General features: G+C 45.4%; 1 protein-coding gene across 1 annotated transcript; it reads left to right on the top strand.

The window, feature by feature from the left end:
• Window positions 1-3636: 3636 nt before the first annotated feature.
• Window positions 3637-21845, top strand: LOC143276684 (uncharacterized). The gene is made up of 10 exons (XM_076581320.1): window positions 3637-3775; window positions 5932-7028; window positions 7415-7780; window positions 9397-9465; window positions 10020-10849; window positions 11602-11876; window positions 12968-17322; window positions 18680-19337; window positions 20213-20334; window positions 21328-21845. Exons 2-9 carry the CDS (start codon window positions 6507-6509, stop codon window positions 20305-20307), a joined length of 7170 nt encoding a protein of 2389 aa, XP_076437435.1. The 5' UTR covers window positions 3637-3775; window positions 5932-6506; the 3' UTR covers window positions 20308-20334; window positions 21328-21845.
• Window positions 21846-22112: the final 267 nt, after the last annotated feature.

Below are 22112 nucleotides of genomic sequence, written 5' to 3'. Positions count from 1 at the left end.
ATATACGGTGTGCATGTGCGCGCTTGCACTGTACACACACACACACACACACACACACACACACACACACAAACACACACACACACACACACACACACACACACTATATATATATATATAAATATATATATATATATATACTGCGTAACTGAATACATCCATGTGGGTATCAGTACTTACAACAACGTGACAAAAAAAAGTTATAATAAATTCCAGCTTGTCGATGTATCTTCATTCGGCTGGCATGCATTTTCCCATTCTTTTAACTCACTCAGTACGGCCAGTCCTCTCTTCTCCTCTACACAGACACCTCGGATGTCCAGTGGGTGTCTGAATGACCCAACCTTTAGCTTCCGTCGTCAGAACTGTGGTATTCTTTGTCAACATTCACCTCTTCAGTATAAGAGCGTTCCGCTTGCAATATTTTGATGATGGTAATCGGGATGAAACGCTGTTAACGTCGTCTCTTTCGCCGTTCGTATGGAGAGAGTTAAACTGACACCCGACCGCATCAGTCAGTATGTGTCAGTTTCCAAAATAACGCCTTCCGGATAAAAAGCACGAATATCTTCAGCACTCTGGAACTCAGTGCCTTATTATCAGCTGCCGCTTAACCAAAGGGAACAGGAACCAACCCCCAAGGGGACAGATCGAGAGAATGTTGGGTGGGGTGGGTATTCGACGAACTGTGCACTATATTCCGCCCAAAGTCAAAAGTTACTGTTGCAATGTGTGCACTGGCATTGTCATGACGCAGCGCAGGACTTGGCTTTCAGTGCTGCGGGGACGCTGTTTGCATCATGCTTCGTCAGTAATACTTTATGTGGCACTGAGAGGCTGGCATTCTAGTCTGAGATCACAATCTTTCTGTCATGACTGAAGTGGTATGGTGACTATGATTATGACCGGAGTTTGAAAAGCCGGGAACTGACACACCACCATTTGTTTGCTTGCAGTTCTAGATCTCAGTTTTGAAAATCACAAGTGCGTTATCACCTGAGAAGACTGTTTCATTATTTCAGGATCACACTACAATACCTCCTTCTCGCCTCCAGTTGCAGTCTCTCAAACGCGATTTGATCTTCCTCCATCAAAGACTTGAGTGTGTGTCAGTGTGTGCTCCAATAAACCCTAACCTTCTTTTCTTCATCATTTGAGTTACTATGAGGGCCCCAACGGGCACAAAGCGGTTCCCAATGCCAAGATGGTCATAGAAAATGACAATGATACTTCCTGTTGAATGATGTTCACGTTCATTGTCAGTTTTCTTTTTCATTACACTGAGGTAATTACTGGAGTTTCCTCAATCACTGAGCTAACCTGCGTAACCTTTTCTGAAGTAACGACGGTTACTGGATGACCACAACGGTCATCATCTTCGTCGAGCGTTGATCTCCCAAACTTGAACACTTTGGACCAGTTCCAAACTGTTGCTTTGCATGGAGACTGCTTGACAAGGCAATGTGACGAACTTGAAAATCTTTCATTGAATGATTTTACCTGGCAGAAGTAATTGTGGTTCACTGATAGCACGAAGACCACTCTGTGAAAGAGCCGAGTTCCTGCAGGATGGCCATCACCGTCACTCCACCCACACTGCCTTCCCGTGAGCAGCCCGGAACAGGTTTGCGGGAATGGAATATCTGACACCTTGGCTTGCTCTAATATCGGACAAAAACTATTTCTGTGGCTCCTGTAGTCAGTTTTCTCTGTTCAGGTAGACGATTGAACATCCTCAGTCGCACACACACGCTTAGAACTTGTCTCTGACCGAGGTTAGGCGCTATATTAATACTGTATATGCATTATTTATATTGCGGCTTACCTCGGTCATAGACTGAGTTCTAAGCGCTTTTCTATCTATATATCCCCCCCCTCTCTCTCTCTTTCTATATATATATATATATATATATATATGTGTGTGTGTGTGTGTGTGTGTGTGTGTGTGTGTGTGTGTGTGTGTGATTGCGAACACTCATACACGCACGCACGGCATGCACACAGCTGACATGTAATGCAGTTAGGTATAATACCTCACAGTAAAACATGACCAAGGCTCATTTATTTATCAGTTTGTCTATTTCTTTCTTTCTTTCTTCTGTTAATCTTTACTGGGTTACTTATCCGGCAGTTTAAGTGCTCTGTGTGTGTGTGTGTGTGTGTGTGTGGTGTGTGTGCTCATATACTTTCACGATTCTTTTATGCCGATACCCATGTGTATGAATTCCACTGACACAATGTTTAATCAACTGAACACAAAAAGCAATCAAATCTAGCATCTCAAAAGAATGTTCGTCCTCAGTTTTTCTCGGGATTATTTTGAATGCATTTTAATTTCAAGGTGTATCATCCAAGCCCCAAATTATAGTTAATAAATCTACTGATTTTCGCTGTGTGTTCTTATTCGGGTATACAGATATAACGCTTACACATGATATTTAAAAAAACAACAACAAACATTCTTACAATATCTTCACTCAGTAGCTCTGATTAACTTTGGGGAAAGAAGTGGATCAATAGATTCGTGCATTTTATGGGCTTTGTTTTATGTGTGTTGACTGATGTAATTGTTCTTTCAACATTGAGTTAATAGAAATGAACCGGGCCATGCAGCTGTTCAGTTTCCGGTAATTCTGAAGTATAGGAACCAGCGTGCACAATCATATATTGATGGAAAATAAAGAGCAATTGTGTATTGGCGTTGTGAAAAAATAAAGAGCTGCATGACTGCTTTTGTTGGTGGCACTACGAGTGTTCTCGATCGTTCTACCTGTCCGTCTGTCTCGTTCTACCTGTCCGTCTGTCTCATAAATTAATGTTTCATTCTTTACCTGTCTTTCTCTCTATACCGTGTGTGTCTGTCTAACTCTCTCTCTCCCCACTCTCTCTTCAGTAACTTGAAGGGCCTCTGGCTTTTATCTGAATAAAACAATCTCTCTCTCTCTCTCTCTCTCTCTCCTGGATAAATGTTTCTCTCTGTGAGAGGAGTGATGGATTTGATAAGTTATGGGTATGTGCCTTCATCACCAACTGAAATGGACATAAATTTTACTTTTAAAAGTTCTATGGAAAGTCTACAGGGTGCACACATCAATATGTCCAGTATGTAGATCGACGGTTCTTTCCTGAAGTACTGTTGCTATCCATCTTATTTAGTATCAATCGTATTCTTGGTTTTCATAGTAGCGTTACTCGAGTATTGCTAGTGAATAAAGACCATTACCAATATTCTGAAGGCAGGTAAAACCATAATTTATCGAAAGTTCTTCAACACACACACCACGCACCTACACCGCTTCCACGGACCTACTCCCCTCCACCCCATCCTAACAGACACGCCGATGGTTCGTGCCTTTTGGGTCTCCGAATGGAAAACGAAACTAACAATATACACACTAACTCCAACCAAATTATTGGTTCAGATATCGTGCAGCAATCAAAACTGATATATTGCAATTTGCATTGTTTCAAGAACATTGTTCAGTGAAGTTGAACATCTCTGTGTAATGGAAACATGAGTAATATCATTTGCTCCTCAAAAAATAATTCGGCAACAACGAAGTGTGTCGTAGGTTATTTCCTGTTTTAGGTCATGGAGGCGCATTGTGGGTAAAGTGCGCATGCGCAGGTGCGCTTCAGCCATGATAAAATATCATGAATAAATGTACAATTTTATATTAGATATATCTCTGGAAGTGTGCAACCCTCAACAATGTCAAAGAGTGCATCGAACGTTTGGCGATTCGTTCTATCATTTGCGATGCCGATCATGTGGGTGAGTATTATATCAATATTTCCGATCGACATCCCACCTAGTCGATTTCCCGATCAGGAAAATGAGCAGACGTCGATCTTGAAGGGCTCACCACCTGTCGGAATGAGGCCCAGATGCGAATGTTGTCCGATGGGCGATTTTTTTGTTTCGTCGACTTTCGTTTGCTACAGTCGCTGCTGCCTAGTGCAGAACCTAGCATCAGAAAAATGTGGGCAGTTCGCTGCCCACGATGACGGATAAAAATAGCTGTCTGGTTTGTGGTTTCGCGTCCTTGACATCCAATGTAGTCTACACGCATTGAGACGAACCATAACAGAACAGTCCCCCGACCTAGCATGCATTTCGTTTGTTTTTGGCATAATTTATTCATATGTTGTAGATAAGCTGAGGTATTCGATAAGCTTTAGTGTTTGCTCACCTGTGTCTGTCTGATCTAGTAAGAATAATGGATATCAGGAAAAGGAAATTTCAGGTTGTTAACCCACATTTGAAGAGGCGGTTTACACCAGACATTTTGGCAGTTTGTCAAATGTCCCAGATGAGGATGAGATGGAATAACTACACTGTTTACCCAGTATTTCAAGCTTTGGAATTATTACCAAACTGAAAATAGGAATGTCTGCTTATCATGGGGTGAATTCATGTGTTTAGATTACCAAGTAGGCATGTAGTTCATCTGTTTACAAATGCAGACCATAGTTTATGAGAAGCAACAGTTGTACTGTACAGGATTTGATTTAGTAGACAGGCTTCCTCAATGTTCACTGCTTTACATTTTCCAGAAATTGGGTTGCCTTTGTAGTGTACTTCCATGGATTATCAGATGAATGGGAATATCATGTAAATCATATGTGTATAAATACCATCAGTGTGTGTGTGTGTGCGTGTGTGTGTGTGCTTTGTTTTGCCAGTGTGAACAATGGTGATGTGAAAGATTCTTTGTGGATAAATGCCAAGTGGCCTTGTTGTTATCCAAGTTACTTTATCCAAAGATTGAAAATGTAAGTTTTGCAGATCTCTTCTTTGAACTCTGTTATTATGACATAACTAGACTTGTTCTGAAGAGTGAAACTTGAATTGCCATTTTTACCTGAAAGTTAGTATTCTTATTTGGTGTCATTTTCTAAAAGAAATGAAAAGAATGTAGCTTACTGTGACATCGTATAACAACAAAAATTACATACGGTCAACAAATTTTATTGGGAGGGCATGTATGAGTGAGTTTATCTGTTACCTTTTTTGTGTCACTGTGGTTGTGTGTGTGTGTGTGTGTGTGTTTGTGTGTGAGGGATCAGAGAGATAGAAAATGTATCATCATTATCATTCTATTTTTCACAGTCTTGTTTAGACTTTCTTGAAGCTAAGAGCATATGTGTTGTGATAGAGCAACTTTTGCAAAGGTCTTGATTGTTTGACAGGTTTTGTTGTAACCAGGTTCAGTTGTAAACTATGCTTTAGCTGATTGTGACAGGACTCTTTTTTTTTCTAAATTAAACCAAAAAAAAGTATTGCAGTTTACTCATAATGGTTTATAAATACTAAAATAGAAAATGTGGGCATGCACAGTGACACATTAAATTCCACACACATGTGCTCTCATGCAAGTGTATACAATGCCCACACAGTGAAACACAGGCATACACCACTGCATGTACATTGACGCATATTTGAATATGCCCCTTGAATAAGCACATGCACATAAACTCTCTCTGTGTCATACACTATCTCTCTATCTCTGTCTCCACCCCCAAAGTTCAGAGTATTTTGATTCCCTTCAGTGTCAGTTATGTTGGTGGGGTGTGTTTTTGTTTGTTTGTTTGTCTGTTTGTTGTTTCTTTTAAAGTTTGAGTATGTGTGGTTTCAGTGACATCATACGAAGATGAATGATTTATTAAAAAAAAAAAAAAAAAAAAGTAGAAAATGGGCAAGGCATTGTCAGTCTATAAATGTCAGACTGGATTTTGGGATAATGGACTGTAGACCGGATGACCCATTCTCTCTATATTTGAATATTAATTATTATGTTTAGAAATGATAGCATTTGGGATCAAGTCTGCACCTACTTAGTATTTATCAAACTTTAAGTTCTCCTGATAAATCATTGTTTTGATTTCATAAAATTGTTTCAAAATCTCCTGTTTCTGTTCTTTTTACAGACACCAGACTTGGACTTGGATGGCAACTCACGGAATTTACCTTAGTGCTATGCACTGCTAAGGGGGAAAATGTAGAGCATTTCAGCTTCTAGACTGTTCAGGGAGAAAGAAACTACAACCTTGACAGTCATTATCGTACACTGAATCTTTTCTTTTTTTTTCCAAATAAAAGTTAAAAAAGGATAATAATAATAATAATAATAGCATATCTACTTGGTGAGATACTTCAGTTTTTTTATTCTTCTTTATTATATTGCCCATACTTTATTGCTGTTTCCTGGGAAAACAAATCTCTTTATCATGATTCATTTTCTGGTTCTGTTGTTCTTTTGAGAATATTGTTGGGGTTTTTTTGTTTTCATTTGTTTTTTGTTTTTTTATTGTTTATTTTTTAGTACCAAAGGTCAGATATAAGTGGAATTGTGAATGTTTCAAGAAAAATCTTTTCCCTAAATCGTTGTTCTGACCTGTTTCCACCATCATGCTGTACCTGGCAACCTAACCTTAAAAAGATGTTATCTCTGTGACTGCTGCCCGAGGGTGCTGTGCCTGTGAGGCCTCCCGAGGGTTTAAACATGAACTATGATGGTAGTCAGCAATACGGATTGAACTTGGGCCTAGCCGCCGCCACCCCAACTGGGCCCCAGCAGCAGGCCAGTGCACAAAATGTGGGTGCCAACCTCTACCCCTACGCATTCTCCGCCGCCCCTGGCGACCTCCAGCATCCCCAGCTGTCGGCCAAATTTGCCTCCGTCCCCATCCAGGCCTCTCCGCTGCCCACCATGGCCACAATGGCCGGCAAGAACATCATCTACACCCCCCAGCCCCACCTCCTGCAACACCAGCATCAGCTGCAGCAACACCACCAGCAGCAGATGCAGCAACAACAACTGCAGCAGCAGCAGTTACAGTTGCAGCAGCAGCAGCAGCAGCATTTGCTACAGCAGCAGCCGGGCGCGACATTCAGCATGATTCAGGGGCCCGCCCTGGTGGGTCGAGCAGGTGTGTTCCCCGCTGCTGGACTGTCTGTGGCTCAGGATCAACTCTGCTCTCCGCAGACTGTGGTGGATGTCTACGGCAATCTCAGCCCTAGTATGGTCAGTATCATGTGATGTTGATAATAATGATAATGAATAACAATAGTAGTAAATGATCTTTTTAAAAAGAAATTATTTGCAGTTCACACACTTTCCAAAAAGTTATCATGATACCACTCCTCCATCTCACTTGCATAATTCAGGCATACACCCCATTTCTCCATCCACACACACACACATACACACACACACACACACACACACACACACACACACACTCACGCGCGCACACACACACACACACACACACACACATAAGACACACACACACACACACAGAGTAATAATACCACCTTTTATGGATAGAAACTAGAACTGTTTGAAATCTTTAACAATGTGCCTTGGAAAAAAAAACCCAACCCTTTTGTTGTTTGATTGTTTTTTAGGTGACCCAAAAGGTAGCTACTGGAGGCTACAAAAACGTGACCAACTGGATGAGCCTGCCCCCAAACCTCAACACCAGCATCAACAACAACAACAACAGCAATAACAACAACAACATCAATCCCACCTGTGGGACCAGCACCAACCAGCAGCAACAACCACAACAGCAGCAACCAACACTACCAAGCATCGGACAGCTGCTGTCTCATTTCCAGCAGCAGAAGCAACAGACAGCCACCACAACCTTCATCCAGCCTGTGTCGCAGCCCACGACTGTGATGCGACAACAACAGCAACAACAGAATCAGAGTATGCCCAGCATTCAGGGAGTTCACGTCCTGCAAGGCACACCTGCTGCAAGTTTACAGGTAATACAGGTTGTTTCATGTGCGGCGCTTAGAGCCCATTACATGGAGAGTCTGCGCCATATAAGTATTATCTGTTATTGTTATTGTTAATAATAAGAAGAAGAATGAACACTTATTTAATGCTTTTCTCAAGTCAAATAGAGCTCAAAGCATTTTACATGTGCCAAAATTCATTAACTATGAATGATGAAATGATAAGATAGATCAGTTTACGCAAACTTCAAACAGTTACAAGTGAGCATTTTTTTATGTATTGCACATGTGCCGTTAATCTTCAAGTGAGCATTTTTTTGTGGGGGGCATACCTTCCTCTAGTCTTCAAGTGAGCATTTTTTTGTGTGGGGCATACCTTCCTCTAGTCTTCAAGTGAGCATTTTTTTGTGTGGGGCATATCTTCCTCTAGTCTTCAAGTGAGCATTTTTTGTGTGGGGCATACCTGCTGCTAGTCTGCAGGTGAGCATTTTTGATGTAGGGAAACCTGCTGTTTGTCTTCAGGTGAGCATTTTCCATGTATATGTACACAGGGCTGGAAAATCCTTTAAAAAAAATTCAGTTGTCCTGGGGGAAAGTAGATAAAATAGATCTGCTTGTAACCCCAAATTTCTGCTTGCCCTGCCAGATTTAACAGACTGACAGTTAATCAAGGTAACAGCTGATAGTGTAGTGACAAATCAGCAGACATATTTCATAATATAAAACACTGATGATTAATTGAAACTGGAAGTGCAATGACAAATCAGCAGTCCTAATTCATGATACAAAAATGAAGACAGTTAATTAAAACTGGCAGTGCAGTGAGAAATCCAGAGACATAATTCAACATATGATATGTACTTTTTATCGCAGTAAATCATTTTTCACATTCGATCATTTATCTTTTAAGGTCTGTAGTCTGAAAAATTGGATATTTCTTTTATTGTATTATTGTGTTGTTTGGTTTTATGGGTTTTTGGGGTCTTTTGTTGTTGTTGTTGTTGTTTGTTTTTTTTTGGGGGGGGGGGGGTGTTTTGTTTGTTTGAACCATTCGACAGGAAAGTAAAGAATGTCTGGTAGTTGGAATGGCTGGACAAGGCTGATCTACACGATTTCTTGGGCCTCTGTGACTTTTTTTTTTAAAAGCACACACAAGAAAAAAAATATTCAGGCGATAAACGGGTCACAGGATCATTCATACAACAGGAGTAATGCAATCCGTCTTTGACTGTTGGCAAGCATTGTTGATGGTTTGCTCTTTTTTTTGTCTTGTTTTGGTTTTAATCTTTTTTTGTCAAGTTTTTCTTTATTAAATTCACTCCTTTTTTTCGAGGGGTGTGTGGGTGGGAAGTAAAATCCCATGCTTATATATATAAATAAATCTACATCATGAGTGAATAGTTGTGAATCAAGCATTGTTGATGTTGACTCAGTTTCTGTAACTTGTGTGAACCATAATATTTATTTATTTATCATTATTATTATTGGTGATGCTGACTTCATTGAGTGGCTTTTTTCCATTCTCATTATCATTGTGTTTAATGGTTAGTGTCTTGTCTTGACTGAAAAAATAACCTCTGCAATGTGGGGAAAAAATCCTGTGTCTGACTGAGACTGAAGAATGTTTTTCTCTGTGGTCACAGGTGTCACCAGGTGGAGTACACCTGTCACCTGGCAGTGTACAGCTGTCACCTGGAGGGCAAGCATTACAGGTAACTGGCTCTAAAAACAACAGACTGTCTCGTTCTGTCTGATTCTGTCCCTCTCTCCCTCTGTCAATCTGTCTGTCTGTCTCTCAGACTCTCTGTGTTCTATCTTAGTTGTCATTGCAACCTACCTCACCCACTCTTGTTGCCTCGCCTGTGACATAAGCCACCAACAAGTGTTCTTTGTCATCATTATTTTAAGTTTAATATCTGTGATCTTATTTGACCCGTATTCAGATGTGCTGAAGAAACTGAACTTCACTTTGTGCACTGTTGCTCTGCTTTGAATGACCACAGACATCAGGTACTTCCCTAAAGATATTGCATAGACACCCAGCTTTATGTTGACTTGTCCTGCTTATGTCCTCAACAGAACAATTGACTTTAAACAAAACAGTTGACTCAGCTTGCTTATCTCCTCAACAAAACTAACTTGTGTAAAACATTAATTTTTTTCTTTGTGAACGTCACAGAATGCATCATCACAAACAATACTGTTATAAACCAGTTTGCTATTTACCTGTGTAGAGCATTAGAATTTTTCTTTTTGAACATTACAGAACACATTGTCGCCCAGTGCAGTCGCGCCAGGAGTCAACTTGTCCAGTGTGCGGCAAGTTCACGTCTCCGGAGCTGTCGGTGGCATGTTAGGGACGGGCATCCGCAGCCAGGTCGTCATGGCGCCCAGAGGTCAGCTGATCATGACCCAGACGATACCCACAGGCACTGCCGTCAGTTTTGGTGGTGAACTGAAAAGTGTGGGGAAGGTGTCAATGGGCACGGTGGTGGGTGTGAACATTGTCAACAACTCAGCCCCCTCACAGAACTGTGAGTCAACCTCCGTCGTCATCAAGAACTTGAACTCATCGCCGAGCAGCGTCACCACCGCTGTCAGCTTGGTCACATCTTCAGGCATGACTAGTGCCACCACAGTGTCTGCCAGCACAGAAGCGACCACAGAATCCGTCAACGGAGGCAAAGCCATCCCAGAAACTGTGGCGACGACCAGTGGAAGCCAGCATCCCGTCACCAGCACGACTGTTACTGTGACGACTTCTGCCTGCAGTCTGACCACCACCACTGCCACCACCGTCCACACCACCATCCCCCTCACCACGTCCATGAGCGTTCTGCCCCCCATCAGTGTGTCATCTTGCGGTCACACACCCACCCACTTGTCGCCCGGCAGTGGTAGTCAGACCTCAGATGGGGATGGGAAGGAGGAGTCAGGGCGAGGGTCCATGTCTCCATCTACCCCTTCGACTGCAGCGTCGACTTCCACGCATGAGAGTATGTCTGGGGACTGCGCCACTAAGGTGGAGAGTATGACGGTGAAGGTTCCGTACTGCTGGCGGCGAGTGGTGGAGAATGGGACAGTGTTCTACTTCAGGTGAGATGGGAGTTTTTTGTTTTTTGGAGTGGGGGGCGGGGGGGTTTGAATTGTGTGTGCGTGGTAGGGGGATGGATGTGTGTGTGAGGGATTGTGGTTGATGTGTGTTTGTGAGTGTGTGGGGGGGGATGGTTGTGTGTGTATGTGGGGGAGAGGAATGAAAGATGTATGTGTGGAAGTGTGTTTTACTGTTTGTGTGTGGTAGGTGGATGGATGTGTGTGAGTGTTCATGTGTGTGTGGAAGTTAATAGATATGTCTGTGAGTCAGTGTGCTTTTGTGTGTATAGAATGGGGATGGATGTCTTTGTGTGGGAGGGGGATGGATATATTTGTGTGTATTTGTGATGAGAGAGGAATGGATATGTGTGAGTGTGTTTGTTTGTGGTAGGGGGATAGATGTATGTGCTAAACATTTATTTGAATTGTGAGTGTGTGTATGTTCAAACTATTTATGTGCCCATGTGTGTGCACATGTGTATGCCTGTGCATGCGATGCCTGTGAAGCCCTTGAATGTACCTATTGACGATGTGTGTTCCTGTGTTTGTCTGTGCATGCAATACCTGTAAAAAGCTTATGAACTTAAACTGTTGAGGACACGTGTTCAAGTGTGTCGGTGCATGTGATAGAATTTGTGAACAAACCTGTTGGCAATGTGTGTTCATGTGTATATCTGTGCATGTGATACCAATATATAAAGCTTGTGAACATACGTGTCAATGACCATAACACTGACTGCACCTACTTGTTTCAGCCCCAGCAACATCTGTTTGGCATCCTGTGAGGAGATCCGTGTATACCTCACCCAGAACAACACCTGCAAGTGTGGTCTTGAGTGTCCGCTTATCGTAGAACAGACTTTTAACTTTGACCCTGCCGTCGAAGGCCGTATGTGGAGTCTTGGGGACGTGACCTGCTCTGGTGACCTGACCAAGTTGTGTAACCACAAGCGAAAGGTGCTGACCCTGGCACAGTTTCAGAGCTCGGCTACAGCGGCCGGTCAGGATTCACTATCACACACCAGAGCAGGTGAGCAGTTCTGTTTAGTGCACATTTTCTTCACGAATGGAGAAATTTTATTATAGAAACTAGGTTGTAAAACAAGACTCACTTGTGATAAAAAAAAAAATATCCAAAGCTTCAGACTATGGGTCTGTCTTTAAGGGCTGTGTTTACTGTAAATGACAGTGAAGTTTAAAGGCAAGACGGAAGAGAAATTGTAAGTAATAACCAGAAAAGAAAGCAAAGATGGAAATAGAACTAGAAGTGAAAAGTGTCACAGGAGGTTGAGGAAGAAGGTCTAGAGTAGGGGAGTTGGGGGGAGAAAAAAAGATAATAATATTGATAATAATGAATGTATGAATTATTTGGGGAAAATCAAAATTTAAAAGATTATAGAGAATACAGAATAGTAATAAATAAAACATGGTATATTTAAAAATGGATAGATAAATGGGGAGAGGGAAGAAAGAAAAGAAAAGAAAGGAAGGGCATTTAGTGGTTAGAAAGGGGAGGGGTGAGGGCTGGTGATGCTGGTCATTATCTCCTGTTCAAACCCGCTGGGTGGAGTGTGCCCAATCGGGTGATGCACTTGGACTTATATGTTTTTTGCAGGTTCTGCCCAGGTGGTTTATAAACGTTCTCCATTTGTAATTTTTGTACACTCAGCAGTCTTTCATTTTATTGTCATATCACTTTTTTTATTTTGATTTGTTTGTATAAAATTGCTATGATATGTCTGCACAATTATAAATAGCTTAATTATCAGTATTGTTATTTCTGATTGGATTTTATAGTTTAAGTTTAACTGATTGCTTTTAATGACTGTAAGTTTGTTCATAAATATATTTTTCTTACTCTGAAACTGTTTTTGCGAGGGACATTTTTTGAAAATTTCTTTTCTTTGTTTCCAATTGGATTTTTATTTTGACTGATGCTCATCATGATTGAACTTATTAAATGTATTTTTCTTCGTTTGAAAACATTGTGTGTTAGATTACTGTAATTTTTGGCCTACAGGGCAATGCAGTGCATAAGGCGCCCCTAGAAAGTGTTGTCAGCTGGAGAAAGGTGAACACAGTGACAGTCTGTCGGTAACCTTTGCTGTACTGTTCTTTCAGATGGTCCCCCTGCGAAGTGTCGCAAGCGGGAGAAAGGTCGACACAACGACAGTCTGTTGGTCTCTCCCCTGGTGGTGGACTCCAAGCTGAAAACCTCCATCACAAACGCCGTCAACAAGCACGCAGCTGCCTCTGCACTCGCCAACAACAACAACAATGCCAACAACTCATCGGGCAGCAGCGTGCCTCAACACTCTCCTCCAACAGACTCCGTGCCCACTGTGAAACAGGAACCAGGGAAGATGGGGGTCAAACCCCTCACCCCCAACCCCATATCCTGTGCTGTGGATAGTGGCGGGGGTGCTCCATCATACCCCCCACCCTCCCCGATGACCCACTCTCCGGCAGGGAGCATGCGCAGCACGCCGGGAGGTTCCGTGGGCTCCACAGACGTTCCAGAGAATGCCGGGCCCCCTCCTCCCTTCGTGGCCGCCGGCAGTGGTGGCAACAAGATGGAGTTTGGTAGGAACCACAGTTTTGGTCCCGGTTTGGTTCGGATGGGAGAAATGAACGTAGGGCACCTTGACTCAAGACATTTCGCCCCGGGAGGGGGCGTACACTGTGGGGTGATGTCCACTGAAGAGTTGAAACAGTCATACTTTATGCAGCAGCAGCAGCAGTCTGGACAGCAGCAATTGCCTCCCCTGCCTCACCCCCAGGGTGCTGGCATGTCCTATGTTGGGGGTCCGCCATCGTCGCACCTGTTCCGGGGCCCTCGACCGCTCAACCACCTGGGCGTGCAGTCCGCGGCGCAGTTTCCCATGGGGTTCCACCCCCACCCCCCACCCCAGCACCCCCAGGCAGCAGCACAGGGTTATGTGTCGCAGCAGCATGGGTACCCGGGTGCCATGGTCTACCCCATGGGCATGGGCCAGCCCCCCCAGGGGCACTCCCCTTCCAGCCACCCCTCCCTCCCCCCTCACCACCTGCAGCCGCCCCATCCCCCTCCCCCGCACCCCATGTTCCACGGCATGCGCATGAACTCCCAGCAGTGGCCCCCTCCCCAGCACCCCCCTCCTCCCCTACACGGCCCTGGCGCCCCTCCTCCCCCTCCTGGGTTTCCTCCCGATCTTCAGGGTGGCAGTGGGGGCATGTACCCAGGGGGTATGTTTCCCCAGGTGGAGCCCATGTGGCTAGAGACAGGCAAACCCAAGAGCAAGCGGCCTCGTAGCAAGAAGGACAAGCAGAAGCTGAACAGTATTGTCGACCGCACTTCCCCCTGTGAGGGCGCCACTGTCAAATTGAGGGCAGGTGGAGGAGGGGGCGTGGTGTTGCCCGTCAACCCTATTGTTTCCTCCAAATGTGTGATACCGTCCACCCTCACCCCACTTCCCCTCTCCCTCCCCTCACCAACTGCCGCCAACAATGCCAACACCGCCACCACTTCTGCTGTGTTCCCAGTTCCCGCTGTCAGTTCCCTCCCTTGCTCCGTGTCGTTTTTAGAAAACCCGGCCGTGTTCGTCGCCCAGCAGACAGCCATCATCAACAACTCTCTGGCCAGCTGTAACCTTGACCTGAACTCCCCAACCACCACCTTGCCCAACAACATGGGCGGTGGTGGAGGCATTTTCCCCAAAGCGTCTTCGCAGAACTCCCCTGTGATACCGGTCATCAAAGTGGAGCAGCACTGTTGTGACTCCTCCCCCTCCTCTCTTCCTCTCAACAGCGGGAAAGTGTCTGAGATTGAGTGTAAGCAGGAACCGAGAATGGATGCTTGCTCTCTTCAGCCGGAGCAAGACAAGCTGTCCTCGGGCCTTCAGTTCCCGGAGTCTGCATCCTGTAAGGGTTTGTGCGGGTGTGTGGACCCATCCGGCGCGAACCTCAACAACAATAACAAACTGGTGGTGGTCGGAGGGAAGCGGGAGTGCAATCCACTGTCCATCAAAGTGTCGACCTGTGCCGGGGGCTGTGTCGATTGTAGATGTGGGGTTGGGGGTGGTTCAACTCCTCAGCCCTCACCCCAAACTAAGAAGAAGGTGTCGCCTAAATCAAAGACACGGACGAAAGCTGTCTCTGCCGCTGTTGTGGATCCAAACCCCATCCCCTCCTGTCTGCCGGAGTGTGTTTCCCCAGGCACTGTGCAGCAGCATCACTTTGTGCAGTCAGTGACACCGGTGGGTGACCCATCGTGTGTGTCGGGGCCTGTCGTGGGGGGGACAGCAGCGCCCATGCCCCTCCCAGATCTGTCTCATATCCTGGTGGGTGGGGGTGGCAACAGTGGCATGAACCTCTTAGCGCTGCAGCAGACTTTGGCTCAGTACTCTGCCCCTGCTGGGAGTGCGGCAGCAACAGGCGGCCTGGGGATGGTGGGGAGCGCTGGCGCTCCCCCAGAGCTCCCTGCCAGCAGTCTTCTCTCCGCCGCCGCCAGAGCGCAGCTGTCGCAGCAGGCCTCACTGGGGTCATTTTTGTTCCCAGCGATCCTCCAGGCCAGCGGCATGACAGGCCAGGACGTCTCCTTCCTCTCCACAGCCGCACTGCAGCAGCAACTTCAGCAGCAGCTGCAGCAGCAGCTTCTCCATCAACAACAGTTACAACAACAGCAGCAGCAGCAGCAACAACAACAGCAGCAAGTGGAATCATCGTCCACCGCCGATTCAAGTGCCAAGACAGCGGCAGCCATGATCGCCGCTGCCGGTTTCATGGGAGTGAACTCTGCTGGGGTATCAAACATCAACCAAGCAGGAACGTTACCCATTCAGATTGGGTCAGGAGGGAACGTGATGACCACGGGCATGCTCCCGGCCAATCAGATTCAAAATGGAGCCGTTCTGGCGCCGGGGGTGACCGGAATGCCAGCAGCAGTGCAAGGCTTCCCCCTCAACGTCCTCCTGCCTGTCAATCAACAGCTAGTCGGCCTGGGGGCGGAACCTGTGCAAGGAATCTCCGTGGACCTGTCAGGAAACCTGGTGGCCAATGTTTCATTAGGCATGAACGTCAGCAAGTCGTTGAACCTTTCCCCAAAGTTTCTGACGAGTATGGGCGACTCTGTGGCTGGGTTGTCGCCAGGTGGGGCTGCTATGGGAACCACCCCAGGCTCCTTCTCCCCGTCGATGCCACTGAAAGCTGGAGGAGGGGGTTCCACGATCCACCACCTGCCTCAGCACAACCTCTCCAATACAGCCACCCACCATGCCATAAATGTGGCTCAGAACCTGGGGCAGAACATCGCCCCCGGTTTCCCGGGCAACTTGGGTCCAGTGCAGAACTTGACAGCCGCGACCGCCCCTCCCACAGCCTTGGGGGCAGTGCAGGGCCAGGGACTGGTTCAGAACCTGGTGCAGAACATGACCCCGGGCCTGGCTCAAACGGGTCTGACCCAAACCATGAACCAAGCCCTGGCCCAAACCATGAACCAGGGTCTGACCCAGACGGCGGTCAACCAGGGCCTGACCCAAACCATGAACCAGGCGCTTGCCCAACAGACCGTGAACCCAAACCAGGGGCAGCAGTTGGGCCAGTGTACAGCCGGAAACGAGGGAGGAGGGGCAGGGGGTAACGGTGGCGGAGGAGGAGAGGCAATCATGCTTAACAACCTTCTGCCATCGATCCTGGGGCTCAACACAGCCATGCCCCCACTCTCATTACCCATGGTGACGAGTGTGACCTCCAGCTTGACTCAGGTCATCCCCGCCGCTGCGGCACCGGCCACGACCCCTACCCTGGTTGCCCAGCAACAACAAGCCACTGCTCAGTTCCTCAATGCACTTGCTCTCCCGGCCGTGGCAGCTGCGGCTTTGACCAACCCCTTGCTGATTGCCAACCCCTTAGTCCAGCCTCCACCACCCTCCCACCTCTCCACAACTACAAAAACTGCAGACTTTCCGTCAGGAGAAAAAGTCATGGACGACTCATGCGAAACGGAGACCGATGCGGGCGCGACGGAGGAGGAGAAACATATTGAGGATGAACCGCTAAGCAACAGAGACTGTGGGGGGGAGGGTGGTGACGAGCAGGAGTTCAACTTGGACAAAGACAGTGGGGGTGGAGGGGGCGACAATGCCACCACAGCTCAGACAATCCCCATCGCCAGCGACGGCCACACGCAGCAACAGCAGCAGCAGCAGCAGGTGTTAGTTTTACCTGGAGCAGGGATGCCGTTGATGCAGCTAGTGAATCCTCCAAATGCGTTGAATCCCGTCGACAAGCTATGCAATACGACACAGGTGTTTGTGCCCACAGTGGCGCAGTCCACCGGCACAGTTCCGGACTTGTCCCAACTTGGTCCCGTGGCGTTGACTCCATTGGGGATCCAGCAGATGTGGAACAGCCTCAACAGCCTACAGCTGCAGCAACTGCAAACGCTGCAGCTGCAGCAGCTGGTGTTTCAACAGCTGCAAGGTTGCATTCCTCACCAGGTGAGTGTCAGCAGGTGTGGTTAGCTGATAATTATGAGGTGAGCTACCAGATGAGAGTACATTTTGTGGAGCAGTGGCCAGGTGGTAAATGTGCCCAACTTGGAAGAAAGTGTCAACGGTTCCCTGTGGGATGCCAGGGGTCTTTCAGTATAAATTGCATCCCTGCCTTCTGGAAATTCTGTGCTAGAAGTCTTTTCTGTTGCTTTCTTTATTTCTGCCTTTTTTCTTCCTTCAATGTTGTCTCCTTTTTCTGCCTTCCCAGTCCATTCTCCTTTCTGTTTTACGAGCAAGCTTGACACAAATTCTCTTTTGCATTCTGTGATGTACTATTTGTGCTGTTTTGCTTTGGCAGTCAGATACTGAAATTGTAAACACTGGGATGGACACTAGCTTTCCATTCTGCAGTGTCATTTGCCTATATGGCCTTTTTTGTGTATTTTTTGTTTCGCTATGAAGTATTGTTTTTTTCCTGTTTTGCGATTTTTATGAAATCTGGAGGTGATAAATTAAGAGGGATGGCTGATGTCCTCAGCTAAATGGTTAAGATAATGTGTCATGAACCATGTATTGTACATTTATCTTAATTTTGTGTGTGTGTTTGTGACAGTTGTGTTTAACACGGTTGGACATTAGTGTAAATGGGCAGTCGTATGGCCCTGTGTGGTCGGCTGGACTGTAAGCAGCAGTAATGATAATATTAATAGTAACATTAATAAGTGTCCATGGGTTCAAATCCCATATATATACAATGTATATATATATATATATATATATATATATATATATATATGGACCAGGATATTTACTGACCTCTTTCCCATCCACTAGAACTTAAGTGGTGGTCTGGTTTCAAGTTTTTTTTCAAATCAGGCAGTAAACTGAAGTCCCATTTGCTGAATGCACTCTGAGCATGTAAAAGAACCTATGGCAACAAGAGGGTTGTCTCTGGCAAAAATTCTGTAGAAAAATACCCACTTTAGTAGTGCAGCAGATACACTTGCAGATAGGGGGAAAAAAAGGTGGTGCTGCACCATGGCAGTGTGCTCTCCCTGGGGGAAGAGCAGTCTGAATTTCACACTCACACACACACACACACACACACACACACACACATCTGTTGTGACAAAAAGTAACAATATAATACAATACAATGCAGTACAATGAAATACAAAACATTGCGCATCACAGTACAGCACAATACAGAGCAATCCATTGCGATAAGATACAATACAATATATATCAATGCAACACAATACAATGCAGTACTTTTTTGCTGAGGAAGTTCAGTTTGATGATCTTACCAGTAATGCTTCACCTTCTGTTTCCACCCCTCTGTGTGTGTCGGGGGGTGCACCAGGTGACAGCAGTAGACCCCACCTTGGCCCAGACATTCCCCACCCAGTTCTTCACCCCCCTGCAGCCACCTCCAGTCACCTCACAGCCCCACCCCCAGGAGGCGGAGCCTGAGGCAGCATCACAGCCAGCAGCAGACAACATGGAGGCTTCCCACACAGACCTGGACCCGAACCTGGGCCCCTGCAAGGACAACAGCAGTGAATCTGGCAAACTGTGCTTGGAACTGACGACCGCCGAGGAGCAGCCAACCCTTCCAGAGAGTCAGGCTTTGCCCGGTGCAGAATCAAACATCAGCGCTGATCAGACTTTGGCCGATGCCACGTCACAAAAATCATCGGCTTGTACGCAGTCTGAGGAGCAACAGTTGTCCTCTGCATCTGCTGTCCTGCAGCACGCAAAGTCGACAAAACCTTTAGTGTCAGAAAAGGAGACTCCAGTTTCCAGCTCAGGTGCCAAAGGAAAAGGGAATGGCTCCAGTGATAGTTTGAAAACAAGGTTGTCGGCAAAAAGGGCTGCGAGCTCCAGTTTGGAGTCTTTGCGTTCAGCGGTGAATGGGGACTGTTCGTCTGCAGAACTGCCAGTTAGTGGAACAGGAAGGTCACAGAGGGCGCTTAGGCGTGGCTTGGAGAGTCGATGCTCATCAGCGACGCCTGGTAGAGGTTAGTGGTTCTGCGCTGTTTTTTTAATTTTTTTTACTGGGTTGTAACCTTCGGTGTGTTGGGCAAATATTATATGTTTATTATGAATGAGTGTTCATGTTAGAATGTGGGAGTATGGACGGACTTTGTGTTCTGTTAAGCTAATCATCCTAATGTATATGTTACCTTTTTGTCAGCAAACATGTCGGCAATTTCTCCTTTTAGAGATAACAAAGTATTATTGTGTCTTGTATGTTATGTCTTCATATTGCTGTGATTGGTTGGTTTTCTTTGGGTTTGGTTTTTTTTTGTTGTTTTGTTTTTTTTGTTTTTCATTTCTGTTTAAAGTGAATAGAAGAATCTGTGGGCTGCCCATAACTCGCCCTCCTGTGGACTCCAGCCAGGAGGGACACAAGACATTTCATCCAAACCATTACCATGACTGCAAGAAATGCCTAGAGCTGCCAGATCAATGAGGGAATTCATTGAAAAGCTGCCTTCGGGGTTCCACTTTAGATTTTATTGGGATTTACTAGTACCCTCAGCTTTTAAGGATTTGTTTGTTTTTTGTTTTGTTTTTTAACCTTCCCAAGGCAGTAGGGCCATTTCCCCATGACATGCTATTATTAGTGTTATTATTATTAGAATTATTAGTATTATTTCTGATTATGTATCATCTCCTTCAACATCTGTTTCAAATGTGTGGTGGGATGAAATATGTGTATTTGTATGGAGATGATATTGATAATAAAACAAAGCATATATTAGTATTGTCACTATTTGCATTATTAGTGTTATTTTAGTGTAACAGTTATGTATAATCTCTTTCAAGTTTCAAATGTGGTGGCACAAACAGTGTGCATACACATCATAAAACAGTGGATTGTGTTGTGCAGCTGTCAGCAACGGACCAAGGGCAGTAACCATTTCAGGAGTTGTGATACCCTCCCCTGCTCAAAATGTGATTGGTCAGGGGTCGGTGAAAACATGACAAGGTTCTTCTTTTTCATTAACTCAGGTAAGATGAAGGAGGGCTGTGTGTGTGTTGTGTGTGCGTGTGTACATGTGTGTATGCATTCATTGTACATGAAATGTGTACAGTCATCAGAATGAAAGATTTCACTCTCTTAACACACAATATAGATGCCATGACAGAATCACATAGCTGTTGGGTTTCTGATTCGTGTTCACAAGGTGTTCAAGGTTCCATTTTATCGTGGCGTTGTGTCTTTGGGAAAGGCACTTTACTCCGATTTTTTTTTTTACTCTACAGAGGTTTGAATGGATACCTGACTTGGGTTGGGGAATGTTAATGTGGAAGGAGAGGATTGGGCCCCACCTTCCTGTCCTGAGCCCCAGACTCTTAAGGATATGAATTCTCTGCCCCTTTGGCTGTAAAAGGTTCAGGGACCTTCAACTTTTTTCTTTTTTTTTTTAACCTAAATTTGTTTCATTCCAACATTTTTTTTTTGTTTTTTGTTGTTGTTTTTTTTGTTTTTGTTTTTTTGCATTCTGATTCTGTGCACAAAGTAACACACACATGCAGATACACTGGCACAAACATCAAATGCAGGCGCACACAGGCAACCAGGCAGGCAGGCGCTCACACACACACACACACACACACACACACACACACACACACAAACTACCAGGAAGTGCAACATGGAAACAGATTTTTAATTAGTAGTTTCACAGCAACATTGTCAAGAAACAGACTTGAAAATCAGTTTCATAACAACATTGTTTGTTTAGAAACAGAATCTTGAGTATTAGTTTCATAACAATATCAGTTGTTGGGAAACAGAATTTGTGTGTGTGTGTGTTTGGTTTCCATGAATTGTCTGGAAACAGAATCTTATTCATCAGTTTCATAATGATATTGTTACGGAACAAAATCTTAATTACAGATTTGATAATAACATTAATTGTTAAGAAACAGAACCTTGATCATCAGTTGCCAAACAGCATCAATTGTTTAAAAATAAATAAATGTTTTTCTCTGTTGCAGTTTTCCGCTGGCGGCTGGTGAGAAAGGACAGCAAGACCAGAACTCTTGTCTATATTATGTGATATATATATATATATATATATATAATGATATGAACATGTGCCACACAGCTTCTCCAATAATCACCACATGTGATATGATACGATTATGTGAACAATGTGCTGCATATATCATCTTTCAGTCATCAGTACCACCACCACCGCAACCACCACCAAATTTCTGCATTTGCCTCACAGGCAGGAGGGTCCCTCTTTGTCTGTGTCTCTGCTCCTCTTTCTCAGTGTCTGTCTCTCTCTGTCTCTGTCTCTCTCGCTCAGTGTCTTTCTCTCTTACTCTTTCTCTCTGTCTGTCTTGCTCATGAGCGGATAAGCCTTGTTCATACTTCATGTTCTCCTTTCTTCCCCACTCTTCACTCCCTGCCCCCCTTTTCCCTTTCAACCCCCTCTCCACCCCTCCACCCCCCAACCCTTCCCTTTCAACCCCCTCTCCACCATCCCCCCCCCTACCCTTCCCTTTCAATCTCCTTCCCACCCCACCCCACCCCACCATACCCCTTCCCTTTCAACCCCCTCCCTCCCCCCAACCCTTCCCTTTCAACCATCTTCCCATCCCACCCCACCCAACCTTCCTTTTCAACCCCCTCCCCACCATCCCTCCCCCCAACTCTTCCTTTTCAACCCTCTCCCCACCCCACCCCACCCCTTCCCTTTCAACCCTCTCTCCACCATCCCTCTCCCCAACCCTTCCCTTTCAGCCCCCTTCTCACCACCTGTGTCCCCCCCCCC

The sequence above is a fragment of the Babylonia areolata genome, chromosome 32 (genome assembly GCF_041734735.1).
Source record: "Babylonia areolata isolate BAREFJ2019XMU chromosome 32, ASM4173473v1, whole genome shotgun sequence".
Classification (NCBI taxonomy): Eukaryota; Metazoa; Mollusca; class Gastropoda; order Neogastropoda; family Buccinidae; genus Babylonia; species Babylonia areolata.
The sequence above is the reverse complement of the archived record's forward strand: the minus strand, read 5'-3'. Positions and strand labels throughout refer to the sequence as shown.

What these genes read in the sequence shown, in the direction of transcription:
- LOC143276684 (XM_076581320.1), top strand. Translation starts at nt 6,507, where the DNA reads ATGAACTATGATGGTAGTCAGCAATACGGATTGAACTTGGGCCTAGCC. An exon ending in CACCTGCTGCAAGTTTACAG is followed by an intron (nt 7,781 to 9,396) that starts GTAATACAGGTT and finishes CTGTGGTCACAG; the next exon opens with GTGTCACCAGGTGGAGTACA. An exon ending in AAGGTTGCATTCCTCACCAG is followed by an intron (nt 17,323 to 18,679) that starts GTGAGTGTCAGC and finishes GGGGTGCACCAG; the next exon opens with GTGACAGCAGTAGACCCCAC.